At 48.8% G+C, this 15,069-nt stretch overlaps 1 protein-coding gene and 1 long non-coding RNA gene across 6 annotated transcripts in view; one reads left to right on the top strand and one right to left on the bottom strand.

The window, feature by feature from the left end:
- Nucleotides 1-5,472, bottom strand: part of NF2 (NF2, moesin-ezrin-radixin like (MERLIN) tumor suppressor) — a 74,633-nt gene extending 69,161 nt beyond the window's left edge. Inside the window, exon 1 of one of the 4 annotated variants that reach the window (XM_061385288.1) lies at nucleotides 4,889-5,472. In XM_061385288.1, coding sequence (XP_061241272.1) covers nucleotides 4,889-5,002 — 114 coding nt within the window. In that variant the 5' untranslated portion in view covers nucleotides 5,003-5,472. The remainder of the gene's footprint in view (nucleotides 1-4,888) is intronic. The other 3 variants (XM_061385291.1, XM_061385290.1, XM_061385289.1) reach the window with 3 other exon arrangements.
- Nucleotides 5,473-5,724: 252 nt separating this feature from the next.
- On the top strand, nucleotides 5,725-12,507 carry LOC133229061 (uncharacterized). Of its 2 annotated transcripts, none has more exons than XR_009730472.1 (3): nucleotides 5,725-5,862; nucleotides 8,274-8,516; nucleotides 12,316-12,507. It is a non-coding gene; the product is annotated as an uncharacterized LOC133229061 (long non-coding RNA). The 2 variants fall into 2 exon arrangements; XR_009730473.1 differs by lacking the exon at nucleotides 12,316-12,507 and adding an exon at nucleotides 10,542-12,308.
- The last annotated feature ends 2,562 nt before the right edge of the window (nucleotides 12,508-15,069 follow it).

Raw genomic sequence — 15,069 nt, 5'->3', positions numbered from 1 at the left:
AAAAACAAGACGGGGAGCTGACTGTGGCTCAGATCATGAACTCCTTATTGCCAAATTCAGACTGAAATTGAAGAAAGTAGGGAAAACCACTAGACCATTCAGGTATGACCTAAATCAAATCCCTTATGATTATACAGTAGAAGTGAGAAATAGATTTAAGGGACTAGATCTGATAGATAGAGTGCCTGGTGAACTATGGACAGAGGTTCGAGACACTGTACAGGAGACAGGGATCAAGACCATCCCCAAGGAAAAGAAATACAAAAAAGCAAAATGGCTGTCTGAAGGGGCCTTACAAAGAGCTGTGAAAAGAAGAGAAGCGAAAAGCAAAGGAGAAAAGGAAAGATATAAGCATCTGAATACAGGGTTCCAAAGAATATCAAGGAGAGATAAGAAAGCCTTCCTCAGCGATCAATGCAAAGAAATAGAGGAAAACAACAGAATGGGAAAGACTAGAGATCTCTTCAAGAAAATTAGAGCTACCAAGGGGACATTTCATGCAAAGATGGGCTCGATAAAGGACAGAAATAGTATGGACCTAACAGAAGCAGAAGATATCAAGAAGAGGTGGCAAGAATACACAGAAGAACTATACAAAAAAGATCTTCACGACCCAGATAATCACGATGGTGTGATCACTCATCTAGAGCCAGACATCCTGGAATGTGAAGTCAAGTGGGCCTTAGAGAGCATCACTAGAACAAAGCTAGTGGAGGTGATGGAATTCCAGTTGAGCTATTCCAAATCCTGAAAGATGATGCTGTGAAAGTGCTGCACTCAATATGCCAGCACATTTGGAAAACTCAGCAGTGGCCACAGGACTGGAAAAGGTCAGTTTTCATTCCAATCCCAAAGAAAGGCAATGCCAAAGAATGCTCAACTATCACACAATTGCACTCATCTCACACGCTAGTAAAGTAATGCTCAAAATTCTCCAAGCCAGGCTTCAGCAATATGTGAACCATGAACTTCCTGATGTTCAAGCTGGTTTTAGAAAAGGCAGAGGAACCAGAGATCAAATTGCCAACATCCGCTGGATCATGGAAAAAGCAAGAGAGTTCCAGAGAAACATCTATTTCTGCTTTATTGACTATGCCAAAGCCTTTTTGACTGTGTGGATCACAATAAACTGTGGAAAATTCTGAAAGAGATGGGAATACCAGACCACCTGACCTGCCTCTTGAGAAACCTATAAGCAGGTCAGGAAGCAACAGTTAGAACTGGACATGGAACAACAGACTGGTTCCAGATAGGAAAGGGAGTACGTCAAGGCTGTATATTGTCACCCTGCTTATTTAATTTATATGCAGAGTACATCATGAGAAATGCCGGACTGGAAGAAACACAAGCTGGAATCAAGATTGCCAGGAGAAATATCAATAACCTCAGATACGCAGATGACACCACCCTTATGGCAGAAAGTGAAGAGGAACTCAAAAGCCCCTTGATGAAAGTGAAAGAGGAGAGTGAAAAAGTTGGCTTAAAGCTCAACATTCAGAAAACAAAGATAATGGCATCCAGTCCCATCACTTCATGGGAAATAGATGGGGAAACAGTGGAAACAGTGTCAGACTTTATTTTTGGGGGCTCCAAAATTACTGCAGATGGTGACTCCAGCCATGAAATTAAAAGATGCTTACTCCTTGGAAGCAAAGTTATGACCAACCTAGATAGCATATTGAAAAGCAGAGACATTACTTTGCCAACAAAGGTCCGTCTAGTCAAGGCTATGGTTTTTCCTGTGGTCATGTATGGATGTGAGAGGTGGACTGTGAAGAAGGCTGAGCGCCAAAGAATTGATGCTTTTGCACTGTGGTGTTGGAGAAGACTCTTGAGAGTCCCTTGGACTGCAAGGAGATCCAACCAGTCCAATCTGAAGGAGATCAGCCCCGGGATTTCTTTGGAGGGAATGATTCTGAAGCTGAAACTCCAGTACTTTGGCCACCTCATGCGAAGAGTTGACTCATTGGAAAAGACTCTGATGCTGGGAGGGATTGGGGGCAGGAGGAGAAGGGGACGACAGAGGATGAGATGGCTGGATGGCATCACTGACTCGATGGACGTGAGTCTGAGTGAACTCTGGGAGTTGGTGATGGACAGGGAGGCCTGGCTTGCTGAGATTCATAGGGTCACAAAGAGTCAGACACGACTGAGCGACTGAACTGAACTGAAAGCTCAACATTCAGAAAACGAAGATAATGGCATCTGGTCCCATCACTTCATGGGAAATAGGTGGGGAAACAGTGGAAACAGTGTCAGACTTTATTTTTTTGGGCTCCAAAATCACTGCAGATGGTGATAGCAGCCATGAAATTAAAAGACGCTTACTCCTTGGAAGCAAAGTTATGACCAACCTAGATAGCATATTCAAAAGCAGAGACATTACTTTGCCAACAAAGGTCCGTCTAGTCAAGGCTATGGTTTTTCCAGTGGTCATGTATGGATGTGAGAGTTGGACTGTGAAGAAAGCCGAGTGCCAAATTATTGATGCTTTTGAACTGTGGTGTTGGAGAAGACTCTTGAGAGTCCCTTGGACTGCAAGGAAATCCAACCAGTCCAACCTAAAGGAGATCAGCCCTGGGATTTCTTTGGAGGAAATGATGCTGAAGCTGAAACTCCAGTACTTTGGCCACCTCATGCGAAGAGTTGACTCATTGGAAAAGACCCTGATGTGGGAGGGACTGGGGGCAGGAAGAGAAGGGGGTGACAGAGGATGAGATGGCTGGATGGCTTCACCGACTCGATGGACACGAGTTTGGGTAAACTCCGGGAGTTGGTGATGGACAGGGAGGCCTGGCGTGCTGAGATTCATAGGGTCACAAAGAGATGGACACGACTGAGCGAATAAACTGAACTGAACTGAAATGAAAGTCACCCATGATGACATGGTCTTAGTAGGACACTCTTCCTCTCTTTCCCTGGTCACACCCAACTGTTGAAAGTGAAAGTGTTAGTGGATGTCCAACTCTTTATGACCCCTAGGACCGCCAGGGTCCTCTGTTAATGAGATTCTCCAGGCAAGAATACTGGACTGGGTAGCCATTCCCTTCTCCAGGATACCTTCCAATCCTGGGATCAAATCCAGGTCTCACTCACTGCAAGCAGATTCTTTACCATCTGAGTCACCAGGGAAGCACCCAACTGTTACACTCCACTATTGTGATATATTGCTGTATTATTTCCAACAATATCCTAGAGCATAACTTGTTCTACAAAGTAATCCAATCAAAAAGTGGCTCTTCTGAAAGAACCATTTCTGAGATATTTTTTTTTTCCTGACGAGGAGGGCTCTTTCCATCTGTCTTACTGTCCTGCAAACTAGCTGCCTACAGTAGTATCTTCATTAAATCCACAGATCTCCTTCCAATTGCCTTTCACCAAAGCCTTCGCAGTTCTGGAGAGCACCCTTAGGCGTAAATTTCTCCAGTCTCTACTGCAAATAGGACTTCCCTGATGGCTCAGAGGGTAAAGCGTCTGTCTGCAATGCAGGAGACCCGGGTTGGATCCCTGGGTCAGGAAGATCCCCTGGAGAAGGAGATGGCACCCCACTCCAGTACTATTGCCTGGAAAATCCCATGGACGGAGGAGCCTGGTAGGCTACCATGGGGTCGCAGAGTCAGACCTGATTTTCACTACTGCAAATGAAGTCGATGCTTTTGGGAAGAGATTAGAAGCTAAGGGTTTTAAAGCCTGCTTCTCCCTCCAGGCAAAACTCTGAGCTCTAGATAGAAGTTGGGGTGGGGCTGGGGTGGGGTGTTGGGGGGGCGGTCGGCGGGGGGGCGGGGGGGGTATTAGTTTGAAGTCGTTTCAGTTTGTCTCTCTGGGTTGGTACCACCCATCTCACAAACTGAGGGTGGGGATAGAACCACTGGGAATCCAGTATTCTTGGTAAGCAACGCCCAGAGTACACAGGACTGAGCCTCAGTATCAAGCAGCCTTGGGCAGGAGAAGCCCTAAAGTAATGCTCCTTCTCGGAAGAAAGCTGTCCGACTGGGAGCTAGGGAGGGGAGGGAGCCCAGTGTCCTGGGTTGCAGCTGTCCAGAGCTGAAAGCAGGGGGGTGGCAGTGGTCTTGGTTCAAATATTAATACCGCAAACTCCTGGGACTTTCCCTGTGATCCAATGGTTAAGACTGCTCTTCCACTGCAGGGGGCGTGGATTCCCGGTTGGGGAACTAAGATAAGGCATGCCTCGCGGCCAAAACAAAAATAAATACCAAACTCTTGCCTTTCTTACCGAATTTTCATATATTTTCTTGAGTAGATGTTTTTTCACCTGCTTGCCCTTAGGACAGTTTCCAGAGGGGTTAAACTGAGTTGTTTGGAGAATTAAGTGATGAATGTCAGACACTTAAGTATTCAATAAATGATACCTATTACAGGACAGAAACTGTATGGAAAGTTTAAGATACCATCACTTTCCTCAAAGAATTTTCTCTAGAAAAGTTAGGCTGTGAAAAAGAGAAACAATATAGACTTTCCCAACGAGATGCAACTTTTAACACCTATGATTTATTATATCATCTTATAAAGTTGAAACTCTAAAGAGCCGGAGCTTAAGCGTGACACTGAGAACTAGAATTCGCTACCACGGATGCTTTAGACTTATGCAGTAACAATGAATGAAAACCTTCAGGAAGTGCTTCCAAACCCGAAAGCCCCATTGAAAAAAAGCAGTAATTATCTTTAACGTGAGGATTTGGGCCTAGATGGCCCCTTCCGGACCTGGCCGACTCTATCTTTGCCCAGAGATGATATAAACAGAATCCCGAAGCTTCCACCTTGACTGTCACCGCGGCAAGGGCGCCCGAGTGGGTGCCGGACCCAAACCAGGGCCGGATCCCAAAGGGCTCCCCTTCGCCGCAGCCCGTCGGGGCTGCAGGAGACTTACCTCGCAATTGAACTCCATCTCCGCGTCCATGGTGACGATCCGCACGGTGAATGTCTTAGGCTGCTTCCTCTTGAGCGAGCTGAAGCTCATTCGGGAAGCGATGGCCCCGGCCATGGCGCGGGACTTAGGCGCAGGACCCTCGCGCCCCGAAGCCTGCGCTCGGGACCTTTTAGCCTCCCTGGAGGAGGCGCACAGGCCTCAGGGCCACCATGGTGGCCGGCCGGCCGGCCCGAGAGCTGTCTGAGCGGCGCGGGCCCCCAGCGGCCAGCATGGGCCGCGAGGACCCTGCCCAGGAACGGAAAGGGGAGTCCCGGAGGCGGACTCTGACGGCCCCGGGCAAGGATCGCGATCGGGGACCGACGGGGAGGGCACGGCCCGGCTCTCCGGGACTCGGGCCGGGGACGTTGGGAACGCCCGCGGACGGGGCCCCTAGACGGCGGCTGCCCAGAGCCCGCGCGCCTCTCAGCGGCCGACGGAGGTCTCAGGGCCGCGCTGCAGCCGGGCGCGCACGTGCGCGCGTGGCTGTCACCGTCCTCGCTCCGCGCGCCCGCGGGAAGCGTCCCCTCCCCGCAGCCCTCGGCCTGCTCCCCGCCCCGCCCTCGGGCCCCCAAGATCACTACACACGACGCAACCAAACCAGGCTGCTGCCGCCGGATACCGCGGTTGGCTGAGCGCTCCTAAGGAGACGGGACTTTCCTGCGGTGTCCCACCCTCTTCAGCATCACTTCACCAATCGGAAGTTCAGATCTAAACTGAAGGCACGGGCCTGGGCTCGCCGTTGAGTGGCTGCGGTGGCAGTCACTCCGAACGCTTTTGTTTTCTAAGGGGTACGCCTACTCTAGCAAGACTGGTTGAGGTGTCTGAGCCCCGCCGACCCTTTCCCGGGGAAACACGTAGAGGCTGGTACCCGGGCGCGGGAGACGCTCACCCCCTGTTCCCGTGAAGGACTGCCCTTCGGAACAAGTCGGCGCCAGGTGTGGCGCCCCAGGGGATCGTGTTTCGGACACCGGGTGGATAAGCCTGTTGAACACTTAAAATTAGTTACGTGTGCTGACCTCTGTGATTCTCAAACTCAAATCACTTGTGGAGGCCGTTTAGGTAGCCAGCACTTACCGCCCTCCACCTCCACTTACCTTTTGCTTCTTTTTAGGGAGAAATTCTAATTATTACCGAGGGTTATTGTTGTTCTTCAGTCGCTAAGTCGTATCGGAGTCTTTGAGATCCCAAGGAGGGAGGTGGGTAATAATTGTACCTACCCCACGGGATTGTTGAGGCGTATAAAGCTTTAGGACGTGGCTGGTCATTTTAGGTCGAATCCTATGAAATTGCTCTTTTTGTAGATACTTTCCCCACCCCCTCCACCCCGCCCCATGAAAGTATTCTGGGGGAATTCCCTGGCAGTCTAGTGGTTAGGATTATGGGCTTTCACTGTGGGAGTTCAGTACCTGGTCAGGGAACTAATATCCTGCAGGCTGCTGGGGCGTAGCCAAACAAAAGGAAAGAAGAAAGCATTTTTCATTTTTTACTCTGTGATTTCCAGTTTTGGACCATAAACATATGTTTTACTGTCATCAAGAGTTATATGGATGTGTGTGTGTGTGAGAGAGAGAGAGAGATGGGGGAATATAGTTTTCTTTATTTAAAACAGTGTTCAATTTTAAATGAGACTTAATGGTTGAATACCTGAATGGCTGAACGAAACACATTGCACAAATGGTAGCCGTTAGCATCACCCCCTCCTACAGGTGAAGAAACAGAAAGTCAGCATGACAGAGTTACTTGCTGGCTATTATACACATAGTGAGAGGCAAAGCTGAGCTGGGACCCACCAGAGGCTGCTGGTCTTTTACTCTGCTCTCCTCCCCTGGTTGTTCAGGCGCTAAGTCGTGTCCAACTCTGCGACCCATGGACTGCAGCACACCAGGCTTCCCTGTCCTTCACCATGTCCTAGAATTTGCTCAGATTCACATCCCTTGAGTCAGTGATGCCATCCATCTCATCCTCTGCTGCCTCCTCCTCCTGCCCTCAACCTTTCCCAGCTCAGGGTCTTTTCCAATAAGTTGGCTGTTCGCATCAGATGGCCACAGTATTGGTGCTTCAGCATCAGTTTTCCCAGTGACTATTCAGGGTCAATTTCTTTTAGGATTGACTGGTTTGATCTCCTTGCTGTCCAAGGGACTGACTCTCAGGAGTCTTCTCCAGCACCACAGCTCTAAAGCATCAATTCTTCGGCACTCAGCTTTCTTTATGGTCCACGTCTGACATCTGTGCGTGACTCCTGGAAAAACCATTGGTGGCTTCTAAATTGCCTGTTTCAGCCCTGAGATGGTGAACTACAGTTCTAGAGCACTTAGCGGAGGCTGTTGCTCTAACTATACTAATAGCATAAATTTGCTCTTCCCTGTGGGCCCCTGTGGTGCCTGTGAAGCACCCGCCAGGCCACAGGAATCATTGGCTGGCACACCCGGCAAGGCTGCCAGGCTGCTTTGGGGGAACTTTATGTCCTGCCAACTGCTAGCAAATTTTCCCCACCAAACTGATAGTTTAGGGCCCTGTGGACTTAGCGTGGGAGTGTCTTTATTTTCATTGCTGTGGTTCATCCCTGTAGGTGGGAAAACCAGGCTGGATTCTCCTATAGGCTCCCCATAGGGACGACTAATCAGGGCTTTAACCCAGGGCCAAGATTGCTGGCAGAAAATAAGTGACTTTGGGAACCCACTGAGAAGTAGCATGAGGAGGTAGATCAGAGAGCAGGGACTAAAGATGACAGTAATGGCCAGTAATAGCTTATTTTTATGGAAGGCGTACTAGGAGCTAAGTGCTGGGCTAATTGGCCAAACATGTAGTTGAGATTCCTGGGGGACCTCCAGGCACATGTGTGGGTCTGGACCTCAGAAGGGAGGCCAGGGCCATGAGTCAAAATAGATGTGGTAGAATATTATGCTGGCATTAAAAGTGCTGTTCACAAAGAATAAATAGAGACAGTAATAGCAGGTAGCAGATAAGGTTTTGAGAAGGAAAAACTTAGGTAGGGCTCACTAAGAAAGACCTGACATACAGACACCAGTTACTAAATATCTGTTGGATGAATAAGGGACGGACATGAGGAAATACAGTCTCAAACTATGGGAACAGTGTTAATAGCTGCCATATATTTAAGTGCTTACATAAGGTACTTTGCAAAGTTCTATGAATTCTTTACTTCTGATCTTTATCAAAACCCAGCTTGGTAGGTATATGTCCCTTGTTTATATGTAGGGAAACTGCATAAGGGTGAAATGAAGTAATTTACCCCAAAGCATGATTGGTAGATTTGCAATGTGCCTATAGGACTGTTTTAATCCAGATCTCACCTGACTTACATTTTGTTCCTTCATTCTTTCAGAAGATCAGTGGTGTTCCAAGTGACATCTTTTCCCTCCAAGAGGGCATTTGGCAGTGTCTGGAGATTTTTTTTTCAGCTGTGACAACCAGGAGGTGCCGACTGTCCCCTATATGGGAAGGTCAAGGTTGTGTGACCTGGGACCTAAGACTTCTGAGGTCATAGCTGGGATGTTCCAACGTGCCTCCCTGAAGCACTGAGCCTGGATGAAAGCATCTGCAGATAACAGCTCCTACCTGAATAAGGGTGAGTAAGAGCCTACGAGGCCTCAGGACCCTTGTAGAGAGCTCAGTGGTGCTGTCTCTTCATTTTGGGCCTGGGCTTGAAGATCCTTGAATTTGCCCAGGCTGTCACCTGCAGTGTTGGAAGCAAGCCGACCTGAGTAGGAATTTCTACCTTACCTTGACCTTGGGCATAATTTAGCTTCTCTGAGCCTCAGTTACCCCATCTGTAAAAATGGGCATAATAATAATATGACATGTTTAAAAGCCCCTCTTAAATGCAAATTAATATGTATTGAGTGCCCTCTGTGTCTAACGTGCTGTGTAACCTTGAAAAGGTCTTTACCATTTCTGGACCTCCATTTTATCCACACTTAAAATGGGGAGAATAAGGGGACTTACCAGTGGTTCAGTGGTTAAGAATCTGCCTTGCAATGCAGGGGAAGTGGGTTCAATCCCTGGCTGGGCAACTAAGATCCCACAGGCCACGGGCAACTGAGCCCACACGCCACAACTATTGAGCCTGTGTGTCCTGGAGCCTACATCAGCTAAGACCCAACATAGCCAAATAAATAAATAATTTTTTATTTTTTAATGAGGAGAATAGGAAATGGGATTGCAAATAGCAAAGCCTCACAGCACACATAAGTGGAACTTTAACTGGGGTTCATTTTCGTATGCATGCATTTGGTTTAATTCTCATGATTATGTAGGTTATTATGCCCATTTGACTGTTAAGAAAACAGAGGGACCCAAAGCTGAGTGATTGGCCAAAGACTACACAACCAAATAGAGAAACAACCTGGATCCCAAACCCAGGTTTTTAGCCTGGGCCCATAGACTTCCAAGGACAGCGTGCTGCAGGTTACAAGGGGTCCTGTCTACAGCAGGCGCTGAAAAGTGACCGCCTAAAATTCATGCTTATGCTTATTCATACTTATGCATGTGAATGTGTTCACCAACCTGGAAGCCCCCTAAACCCCACCCATACTTTTGGGATTTTTATGGAGGCTTCCTCATGTAGGCATGATCCATTATCAGCTCAGTTTCCAGCTTTCTTCCCCTTCGAGGAGGATGTGGGCTGGAAAAGCTAAAAGCTTCATACTTCTAATGATGGCTTAATCTTTCTAGTCTAGCCCCCGTTCAGGGGGCTTCCTGGTGGCTCAGTGGTAAAGAATCTGCCTGCAATGCAGGAGACCCAGGTTCAATTCCTGGGTGAGGAAGATACCCTGGAGAAGGAAATGACAACCCACTCCAGTATTCTTGCCTGGAAAATCCCATGGACAGAGGAGACTGGTGGGCTGCAGTCCATGGGGTTGCAAAGAGTTGGACATGACTTAGCGACTAAACGACAGCAACCACCCCATGCAGGAGCCCACAAAGCATTACCTCATTAGAGCAAAAGATGTTCCCATCACCCAGGCAGTTCCCAGTGATTTAGAGGCTCTGTGTCAGAAACCAGGGTCCAAGACCAAATATGTGAACAGGAAGGGCTCCTGGTGCTTTTATCACTTAGGAAATTACAAGAGCTTTAGGAGCTCAGTGCTGGGAACTGGAGGCAGAGACTAAAGATTTTCTGTTATTTCACAGGACACAATTCAACCCATAACATTCCCCTTCTAGGGGTGGGCTCCAGGAGCTGTATATATGCCAGGATATCTGGGGAGGTCCAGGGAAGTCACATTTTTCAGGAAGGATGCCTTCTATAAGCTTCACATGATTCAAAATGCTGTATTCAAAAACTCATGTTTCCCCATAGGAATGAATGTGAAGGAGGCAATAAAACGCGCACACATACAGCTCGTGAATCAACAGCCCATCTTACCATATTTTTGCTTTTATAAAAACATTTATTGTGTATTTGGCTGCACCGGGTCTTAGTTGTGGCACGTGGGACCTTTAGTTACAGCTTGTGAATTCTTAGCCGTGGCGTGTAGCATCCAGTTCCCTGACCAGGGATTGAGCACGGGGCCCCTGCATTGGGAGCTCAGAGTCTTAGCCACTGGACCACCAGGGAAGTCCCCCACATTTTTGCTTTGTATCTTTGCAGCATTATCTCTACCTGTGGACACTGTCCTACATTTACAGCAGCACCTGTCACAGAGCTGGTTCAGTCTTCTCTGTGCTGTTTTATTACATCCGATAGCTGCTCCAAACTATTGATTTGGGGGCGTGATTTTCAGCATTGGCGTACCTACTTTGTGAGTGATGTTGTCAAATGACATTTTTATAGCTTTTTAAAGTGGGTTTATAATGACAGTGAACGGCAGAATAATAGCTCAGTGCACAAAAAGCAGTCGCTGGAGTCCAAAGCACACTAACAATGGTGTGCTTTGCTCCGAATTGACACAGAATGTGGTTGCTTCTCAGCGCTGCCCGGTGGCAGCAGAGTGAACGCAGTTTATCATTCATTCCACGCTAACAGCCTTGAAATGGTTTGGTATTTAACAAGTGAAAATGTTTTCTTTCTCTGGCATTTGTATGATTTCCAATATGTATACATGGAATGGCACTTTGATCGTGTTTTTATGTGGCACTATATCAAAGTCCCATAATTCATGTCTGCATATGACTTATCCTGCAGAAAGGCTGGGACTTGGCAGTGGGGCTCATGCCCGAGCTGAGACATAAAAGCGTTCTTGTCCTGTCGCTCCTGTTTGGGGGTCTCATGGCTGGAGGATGCAATTCTCAGAGAGCAGTCGGGCCCGGGCATGAAAGCCCATCAATAAGGAGCTGGTGACACTGCCACAGCTGGCTGCTTTGTCTCTCTGCTCTTCTGCAGCCCGCTCCATGATGATCTATTTGTCCCAGGGAATAGACGATGGCAGGTTTGTCCATATTTTACACTTATGAACCTGCCTGCTCCTTTTTGCTCCATCTGTCTTTGTCCCCGGTTCCTGTCTTTTCATTTCACAGACTGGGCAGCAGGGCTTGGCAGCGAGTTATGAAGGTAGATTCCATGAGGATGGCTTTGGGAAAGGAGGGAGGGAGGGAGAAAAAATGGGTCAGCTCCCTGCCAAGAGGGGAGGATGAACAGGTTCAGGAGAAGGAGATGTCACAGACTCTGGTGGGCGGGTGGGGACCTTGGAGAGGTAGGGGAGGGAAAGACCCTAGGACAGAAAAAACAGTGATGCTGGGGAAATGTGCTCATAGAAGATGGCTTGGACGTCTGAGTCCAATCCCAGTAATTAAGCTGGGCCCAGTGCACAACCTAACTGTAGGAGCCAGCTGCCAAGAATCTTTTTTTTCTTTAATTTCTGGATGCCCTGGGTCTTCATTGCTATGTGTGGGCTTTCTCTGCGTGTGGTGAGCGGGTGCTGCCCTCTAGTAGCAGACCGTGGGTTTCTCACTTCGGTGGCTTCTCTGTTGGCATGCAGGCCCTAGAGCACACGGGATTCAGTGGTTGTAGTGCACGGGCTTAGTTGCTCCTCTGCCTGTGGGATCTTCCCGTACCAGGAAGGGATCAAACCTCTCCATATCCCCTGCATTGCAAGACAGATTGATTCTTAACCACTGGACCACCAGGGAAGATTCCTCCCAAGAATCTTACATGTTGGTATTGACATCCTTGTAAGGCCCCCTCCCACACTGAGCAGGGCTGACCTGTGTCACCGAAGAGATATTCAGAAATGACAGGATATGATTTCGAAGGTCAATTCACAAAGTCCTTGAAGGTTCCCTCTTACTCTCTCCTGGATCACTCACTCTGGGGGAAGTCACCTGCCGTGTGGTGAAGACACCCACGCAGCACTTGGAAAGGCCCATGTGGCAAAGAACTGAGGTCGCCGGCCAAGAGCCCCCAACAACCAGCGCTGACTTGCTAGGTGTGTGAGCGGCCCACCTCGGAAGCAGATCCCACAGCCTCCATCAGGCCTTCAGATGACCACAGCCTAAGCCAACATCTTGACTGCAATGTGGTGAAAGACCCTGAGCCAGAAGAAGCCCAGCCAGCCACTCATTCGTGAATTCCTGACCCATTTGGAACCATGTGAGCTCATAAATGTTCATTGTTTCAAGCTGCTAAATTTTGGGATAATTTATTCCACAGTAATTGGAAATGGTCTAATTATATTACTCCTTACTTGCAGAATTGTCTTCCAACATCCATCTGGTTTACTGCCCAGAATGCACAGTCCATGGGGCAGGGACCCATTCCCACCAGGTGCCGAATTAACAGGCATTGCATGTCACTGAGTGCCATGCAGTCAGCTCCCCTGCCCTGCTCCTTCCAGCAGAGTCAATGGGGTTAGTTAAGTGAGGGAAAGATTCTGGGGGTGGAGTGGATGTGTGAGCCAGAGAGAGGGGAAGAGCCACGGTTAGGATGATCATACGTCCCAATTTGCCAAGGATAGAGGGGTTTCCTGGGATAGGGGACATTTAGTGTCCAAACGGGGACAGTCTGGGATAAACTGGAGTGAGCTGGTCTCCCTAGCTGGAGTGGGAATGGAGGTCTCAAAGCTGCACTTCCAGTGAGCCGGCCAGACTGGTTCCCTTGGCCTGGATATGGAGACTCATCCATCTGATCTGGTCAGGGGTGAGAACGTGCTCGTGGAGGGCCTAGTTTGATCTTCCTATCCCACTCAAACAGAGGGAGATGGGAAGATGGCCTTACAAATGCCTAGACTAGGACTTCCCTGGTGGTCCGATGGTTAAGAATCTGTATGCCAGTGCAGGGGATAAGGCTTCGATCCTTGTTCCGGGAGGATCCCACCTGCTTTGGGGTAACTGAGCCCTCTCCCCCTAGAGCCTCTGCTCGGAGTCAAGAGAAGTGCCGGCAGTGAGAAGCCCGTGCACTGCGACTAGAGAGTAGCACCCGCTCACTGCAGCTAGAGAAAGCCTGCGTGCAGCAACAAAGACCCAGTGCGGTCAAAAATGAGTGGACCAGCAGGAGGAGGCTTTGGGCCAGCCCTTCCTCATTGTCCCCAGCAGAGATGGCCAGGAACGCCAAGAGTTTGCTGAGGACTCTCACACTAGACCTGGAGGATAAGCCCTTCCCTGGCCAGGGGTCCTGGCTCCCCATGGCTTGATAACCAAATGACCAGTTAGTTGCTGTGCGGCCTCTGTTGTCACAGTCCAGTGATGGGTCACCAAGGCCATCCACTCCATTGTTAGAAAAGTGCTCCTTGTACTGAGTGAGAAGATGCCTCCACATCATCTCCAGCCTCTGATAACATCCGATCGTGCAGAACAGTCCGAACCCATTCCTTCCTGGAGGCCCTTTCACATACTGTGCACACACTGCTTCCTCTGCCCAAGGCTCTCCTTGCCCTGCTCCCTGCTGGCAGACTCTCTCTGCTGAACCTTTAAAGTGTTAGGCACTCAGTCATGTCTGACTCTTTGCGACCCCATGGACTGTAACCCTCCCAGCTCCTCTGTCCGTGGGATTCTCCAGCAAGAATACTGGAATGGGTTGCCATTCCCTTCTCCAGGGGGTCTTCCCGACCCAGGAATCGAACCTGGTCTCCTGCATTGCAGGCAGAGCATTTAATGTCTGAGCCACCAGGGAAGCCCAGCCTAGGTCTAACACCAGGCCATCTGTGAGGCCCAGTGAGCTGTCACGCCCACCTCTCCACACCTGCCACACTTGGTTCCTCCACCGCAGGACACCAGTGACATGTTACTTGCTGCACCTCCATCTCCCCATCTGAGCTTTTCCTGAGTGACTGACTGTGTCTGGGAACACTTCAGTCATGGTCGCTTTTGGTTCTTCTGATAACCCAAGGAGCAACTGGGCTCAGCTGTGTGTTAACATAGAGTAACCTTCGGCCTTAGCTATAAAGCACCAGCGATACAATATCTTCATTGCATTTATTCTGATGGTTCTGCCTGTGTATCACAGTTGATTTAGGTTTTTTGTTTATCATGATGATATATAGTATCCTTTTAAAATAAATCCTGCAAGGAATACATATTCATTGTAGCAGCTTCAGAAAACACAAGGGGAAAAAAATAGTACAGGCCTCACTTCCTTATAGAAATTGTCATTGACCCTCAAAGTCTATATAGAACCTCACATTTTCTCTTTCCCCCTCCCCAATATAAGTCCTCATACCTCTCCATATTTTTTCATAGCCTGTATCACAATTGGCAAAAAATATTTTTGTGTATATTTTTCACTTTTTCAGCCAATATTTTTAGCATGTCAGGCAAGAGAGGGGAGAGGGGTTAGGTCTAAGGTCTCTGCCCAAGGGGGGTCAATACCAGTTTGATTTTGTCTCCCCAGCCAGGCCAGGCCTTAAATTCCAAGAGGGCTGCGGGCTTGTCGTTCTGGCCACGTTTGGCGTCTCAGGGCTCAGCACATGGTCTAGCCACGTGGATTCAACATTTGCTGAAGGAATCACAAAATTAAAGCCTGCCAGGGCACTCCTCCACCCCAAGCATATCAGGAGGGCACTACCATCAGCCTCAGCCTCAGTGAGTGGACAGTCTTTTGTGGGGGGGTGTATGCACATATTCTCTGGAAGTTATTAGGCTCCTGCTGCCCCCCCCCCATAGGGTCTGCAGGCCCTCTGCTCCCACTGAGGTCTGTGACCTGGGGGACCGTGGGCTGGGAGAGGACTAGTTTGGAAGTTAGGCAC

This window comes from Bos javanicus, chromosome 17 (assembly GCF_032452875.1).
Source record: "Bos javanicus breed banteng chromosome 17, ARS-OSU_banteng_1.0, whole genome shotgun sequence".
Lineage (NCBI taxonomy): Eukaryota > Metazoa > Chordata > Mammalia > Artiodactyla > Bovidae > Bos > Bos javanicus.
This window is presented reverse-complemented; position numbering and strand designations above follow the sequence as displayed.